Source organism: Barbus barbus, assembly GCF_936440315.1.
Source record: "Barbus barbus genome assembly, chromosome: 7".
Classification (NCBI taxonomy): Eukaryota; Metazoa; Chordata; class Actinopteri; order Cypriniformes; family Cyprinidae; genus Barbus; species Barbus barbus.
The window spans coordinates 2317215-2323732 of NC_136735.1; the positions used below are offsets into that span (position 1 = coordinate 2317215).

The 6518-nt window shown below is 33.9% G+C and overlaps 1 protein-coding gene across 1 annotated transcript in view; it reads left to right on the forward strand.

The window, feature by feature from the left end:
- LOC306872230 (deoxynucleoside triphosphate triphosphohydrolase SAMHD1-like) overlaps positions 1-3803 on the forward strand; it is a 50156-nt gene extending 46353 nt beyond the window's left edge. The window contains exons 25-29 of the mRNA XM_079420725.1: positions 313-372; positions 1720-1842; positions 1927-2003; positions 2952-3060; positions 3719-3803. Coding sequence (XP_079276851.1) covers positions 313-372; positions 1720-1760 — 101 coding nt within the window. The 3' untranslated portion in view covers positions 1761-1842; positions 1927-2003; positions 2952-3060; positions 3719-3803. The remainder of the gene's footprint in view (positions 1-312; positions 373-1719; positions 1843-1926; positions 2004-2951; positions 3061-3718) is intronic.
- Positions 3804-6518: the final 2715 nt, after the last annotated feature.

Consider the following 6518-nt stretch of genomic DNA (forward strand, 5'->3'; position numbering starts at 1 on the left):
GCCTAAAGGTAAAGGCCTAAATATGTATATTATATATTTTGTGCTTCAGTGATTTTAATGATTTAGCAATAAGATGATGAGATCAAATAATGTTCACAGAAACTTAATCTGATCCCCTAAATCTGATCCTCTTTTACATTTATGTCCAAACATCATGTGAAAGTGGATTTTGCATCCTTTACACCCTTTAATGTCAGACATTAGATATGATTCATGTATTTCATTGAATGAAGACAGTGTGCAATATATGAACCGCGAGTTGATTTTGTATATTTTAGTATATTTAGTATATTTTATGTTTTTATCTTTAAGGTCATGGTCCATTCTCTCATCTGTTTGAGAAATTCATCGATAGAGCCCGGTCTGGTAAGAGTCTGAGCCTCTCTCTTGACTGATGCCAATGTTTGTGGTCAGCTGTGTGTTCAATAACTGTTAATTATTTAACAGTGCTATTTGGAGCTAATATTTATATAAATGTTACTACTTTTTTCTCTAGTACCATGTACATACTTACCTGAATACTTATCTTTAGATGCAGAATCAGAAATTTTAATTTCATTCAGTTTTGAATTATCACGTTGGGTTCTTTCCATTGATGACTTTTATTGTCATTTGAAGAAGATTGAAATCAAACAGTCACTGATAGCCTTTCCTGTTTACATTTACTGCATACTTATATGCAGTAAATGTAAATAATTATGTCTATGGAAAATGCCCATAAACCATGGAAACCTTACATGTGAGGTGTGTGTGTGTGTGTGTGTGCGTTTGTGTGTGTGTGTGGAAAAAACTATTTCACTAATATAAGGGTTGTCATGCACACAGTTTCAATTCATAAGTCGGTTCCTGTGAGCTGATAAACGTCATGATAATAACCCCTGTGTATTCTCTTTTTTAGATGGAAAGTGGAAGGTAAGCATCATGACTCTCCTGTACAAATATACATGTATTACAAGTAACATTTTAAACTCAGTGTATTGTATTATACATGACTGTTCTCTTTACTTAGCCTTATTGTGATGTACTCAGTCATCTAACACAAATACATTACAATACATAAAACTATATAAAAAAGCATAGAAATGTGATGTCCAAAACAACATTGAAAAGGAGCTTAAAAACAGGAGAATTTACAGCAAGGCTAGGGAAAACAAGCTGCACAAATTAGGTTTAGTGAATATTGCACAATGAATAATTTTGGTGAACAGAGTAGACGTTTTTGGAGCCTTATTGCTCAAGCTGCATTTAATTGGCTAAACGAACATACTAAACATAAACATTCCTGCTGAATGTAAAAGCCATGCAATCACACATGAACAGTCCACATTGGTGAATGAGAAACTTAAAAAAGCATTGTTTGCTATGCTTTCTTGTTTACAATACAGCCAAAGACACACTTATCCAAATAACACCTAGCAGTAGCAATCTAGATAGAATCAGTATTAAAATTAAAATAAACTCTACCTTCAAAATTCAAAAGACTGTCTTCTTCTAACAAATACATTTTCATACTTGAACTAGTTAACCCTGGGTAAATACATTTAAAATAATTTAATGTGATACACAGATAGTTAAATATAATCTATTTAACAGTCATTATTTAATATAAATATAATTAGATGCTCCGTCTTCATGAATTCTGTATTATTATGTTTATGGTTGTTTATACAGTTTAATTTATTTCCAAAATTTATATATTTTCTCTCTGTCTTTCTCTAGGTGGCCTCGATCTGGATATTTCTGGACATAGTAAGGAATAAAGGACTAAACACAGAGCTGACAGAGGATGATCTCACCTTTATTCAGAAGTTAATTGATGGGGATGATACTGCAGCTCCAGAGGTAAAATACTATAAACTGCAATATCAAACAAGTTATGCAGTGTTTAATTTGAGCATTAACAATATTTTAATTATTATTTATTAGAACAAGTCTTTCCTGTATGAGATTGTGGCAAATAATTGGAATGGCATTGACGTGCGAAGATGGGACTATTTTGCACGGTAAATAAACAACATTTCAGAGATTTTACACATAGAATTACTTTTTTAAAGTGAAAAAATGAACAAAACTGAACAAAAAAAGTGCTTAAATGCCCAGTGGACAATTGATGTGGAAAATATATCAAATTGACGTCAAACAACAGGTCAGATATATTGGCCTACATACATTAAACCAGTTTCAGTGTGGGATTAACTTCTTATTTTCACCCAATTACCACTGGAAGAAATTGCTGTCTAAACTGACTTAAAATCATGTTACAGCATCATAATCAAGCCTTTACTAGTTTTAATAATTATACTAACTATTTGACGTCAAATTGATATCAAGGTGCCCGCTGGGTAATTTACATTTTGACTCTTATTTTCAAAATATATTCATATTCTTTGTATAATGAATATAATCTATGGATCTGATAAGCAATATAATTTTTTTGTTAATTTATTATAAAGTGTTACCTTTAATTTAGTGCACTTTAAAATAGGTACATACTGTATATACAGAATTTATTAGATTTTTTTTATTAATTTTTACTTTTCAATATTAGTATACAAATAGCATTTTTCTACTATCAAAACGCTTTACATAAAAAATAATAACAAAAAAAATAAAATAAATGAGAGAGATGATGCAGATGTTGTCCACTCATGTGTCCACCATCACTAGTGTAATTCAAGCTGATTTATTTTACATGGATTTGGTCGCCTCATGGTGTCCGCCATGATTAGATCACATGAGCAGTCTAATATTAGTATCCCCTCATGATTGGACACTTTCACTTGTGGAATAAATCAAATAAACCATGACTGGATAAAGCATTTCTATAATAGTATCAATAACTGAAAATGGTCACTGATGTATGATGCCGCATGCTATTAGGTGTCAGTATAAAGTCAGAGATCAGTCATATCAGTCAACAGTACTGAACTCACTCATGTTCTCTCTTTCAGAGACTGTCATTATCTCGGCCTTCCTAACAGCTTTGATCATCAGCGTCTGCTGAAATCTGCTGAAGTCTGTAAAGTCAACGGGAGAAATCACATCTGCTTCAGAGACAAGGTACATGATACACAAGATCCCTCATCAACCAGTGCTTATTCAATGGCTGATTGTTTTCAGTCTGTGTGATAACGCTGCAAAAAAAAAAAAAAGTAAAAAAAGTAAAGTAAAGTCGTGACGTATTGTCAAGTATGGTGACCCATACTCGAAATTGGTGCTCTGCCTTTAACCCATCCAAGTGCACACACACAGCAGTGAGTAGTGAACAAATCCACACACACACACACACCGTGAACACACACCCGGAGCAGTGGGCAGCCATGCTGCGGCGCCCGGGGAGCAGTTGGGGGTTCGGTGCCTTGCTCAAGGGCACCTCAGTCGTGGTATTGAGGGTGGAGAGAGCGCTGGACGTTCCCTCCCCCCACCTACAATTCCTGCCGGCCGGGGGCTCGAACCCGCAACCTTTCGATTACGAGTCCGACTCTCTAACCATTAGGCCACGACTTCCCCCTGCAAGTGTCACATCAATATAAAACAATACAATGTTGACTTTAGTTGCTCTGTGCAATGAATGACAGTCACCCAATCATGGGTCAGCTTACAAGTTTCCACTTCAGCTAAATTTAAGAATGAAATTTATGAATGAGAACCTTTATATTTCAATATTTGCAACTTAATGTAAGTCATACTCATGTACAATTCATCCTGTCTCTCACAGGTGGCAGACAATATTTATGACATGTTTCACACCAGATACACTCTGTATCAGCAGGCCTACCAGCACAAGATAGTCAACATCATCGAAAAAAAGTCAATTATTACTTTATTTTTATTCAGTTACAATATATTTTATAGTGCGTTATTTTTTTTGTCATTTACTGTTTCATTATTATTATTTTTTTCATTAGAATCACAAAAGCTCTCTTAGAAGCTAAAGACACGCTTGAGATCTCACCGATTTCAGCCCTTTCACCAGATGAAATCAAGCAGAAGATCAAAAATATTACAAGCATGATGCCACCATCTGAAGATGAAAATACTGCGAAGTTCATTAAACTGACGGGTAAGTTGTAAATATGGAAAAAGTTTTAAAGTTCTACTTTAAAAGTTTCCGTCAAATTTTTAAGAGTTCAATTATTTTTAAGAGTTTCCTTCAAATTTTTCTTATTATATCAGATCACATCTTTGAGGAGATCTTGTACTCCAAGCTGAAAGATGCCCGAAAAGAGCTTGAGGATGTTGTGATGCGACGCCTGCCGAAGTGTGTGGGAGAGACTCGACTGAAAGAAACTGAAGAGAAAGACGAAGAGGCCTTCAAGGTAGAAGAAAAATGAGAAAAACACAATGTTTATTTAACTGCCATCTTCAAGTTAGTTTTCTTCCAAACATCTGGGAAGTATTTACAATGATGTTAAAATATCATCTTATCATGTTTGCTTTTTTCTTCACTGCTGATGGATTTCTGGTTCATTGCTGTGAGTAATTCACTAGTGCGAATATAATTATAGTGAAGCATATCATTAAAACTTCATTTAGAAATAAATTCTAATCTTACCCTTCTAAACTTTACTTTACGCTTATAAATTGTAATTTTGTATCAGTGAATGCAGTTTGTATTATCACTCCATTGAAATGATGTGCTGGTTTGTATCCCAGTTTGCTGGTAAACGGGTGGAAAACTGAAACAGTGTCAAGATCACAGAAAGGAAAGAATTAATAGACAGATATTTTAAGGAAAAATCTAACCGAATGTTGTGTTCCTTATCAGAATCATGTCCCTTTTTAATTCTTTTTTAACCTTAATTAAATTAAATTAAATATAACAGCAATCTAGAATGCTCTATGAATGAAATGTCCCATTAATTAGTGTCAGTGAATGCATTAACAAGCATTAATAACAATGAACAATATATTTGTTACAGAATTTAATAATCTTTTTTAACGTTAGTTAATAAAAATACAGCTGTTTTGTTAGTTCATGTCAGCTCAGGTCCAGTCAATTCTATAAACAGATACATTTTATTTTCATACTGAATATTCAAATTAACATTAATAAATGTGAATAATATGCTAAATTAGTATGCTTTATGAATATGTTTCATTGTTAGTTCATGTTAGCTAATGTAGTTAACTAATTTTAACAAATGTACCTCACTGTCCTCCGATAAATCATCCCTTTCATTTTCTCTGCCATCTCATAATTTCAGATATTACAATCAATAGAAACGTGCAGTTAAAAAGCAATCTTCTTGTTTATTGGGGAGGGACATACACAAATAATAACACACTCTCATTATTTGTTTTTATTTGTTGAACTTAAATCTGCTTTTCTACAGGTTAACTGGTATAAAGCAGTGGACGAGTGGAACAAACTTCATCCAGATCTGGTCTTGTATAAGAAGGATTTCAGCGCTGAAGTACGCTGTGCTCAAAACAACATTTCCAGTCTTTATATTTTTATCACTTTTTTTTTATAAAAAATGTAACTGTAACATTGTAAATCTCCTCTCACAGGTGATTCAGCTGGATTATAATAAAGAGGTTAAAAACCCTTTCAGCCGTGTCTATTTCTACAGGAAGAAGCAGCACAATGAAGGCCACAAGATAAGGACATATGAGGTACTCACTCCACTGTGCTGCTCAAGTAACTTACCATTTCAAAAAGTATCAACATATTAGAAAAAACGTATTCTAGAATAACTAATTCTGTGAGGGTCACTATCATCAAAGATGACTGACAGTTAGCACACAGTGTGGATTGGTTCTGTTGAGGCAGTCTAGCAGAGAGAGCAGCGATAAGCCCCTTAGAGTAAACAGAACAGAACCAACACAAAAGTGTTAAATATATCAGAATCTTGTTATTAACATCAATTTTAATATAACAACACATTTCTGGGGATGGAGGAGGGTAATTAGCTCCTGAGCAAATCAGTAAATCGGCTGAATAATACTGAATAGACCTTATATAATCACGCTATGATAGTGTTTTCATATAGCTAGCTGAGTCAGCTAATACAAGCTTGACTGACGTGATCTACCTAAACTAACTGTATGCTTGATTTCTTACAACACTTAATCAAGTGATTGCCCAAGCAATAAACGGCAGCTTGTATTCACAGTAAATATTTTCATTAATGAGCTGTTTGTGAACTAACAGTTGGCCTACACTGTCAGACAAAATGTGGAAAAACTGTACCTTTAGTGATACAGCAGCTTGACGTTTTTTCTTAAGGTCCTGTGAGGGAAGATCAAAACGATTTTAAGGGTCCTGGTCAGACAGGGAATCCAGTAATTTCAAAACAGTAAAAAACAAATATATTTGTTAGTCAAAATTAATTTGTTCCAAAAGTGATTGATAATAATGAGGTTAAAGGGATAGTTCATTATGCCATTAATTACTCACCCTCATGTCGTTCCAACCCTGTAAGACCTTCATTCATCTTTGTTTTCTTTTCCCACAAAAAACATTCTCGTGGCTGTGTAAAATTACAGTTGAACCATTGATGTCACATGGATTA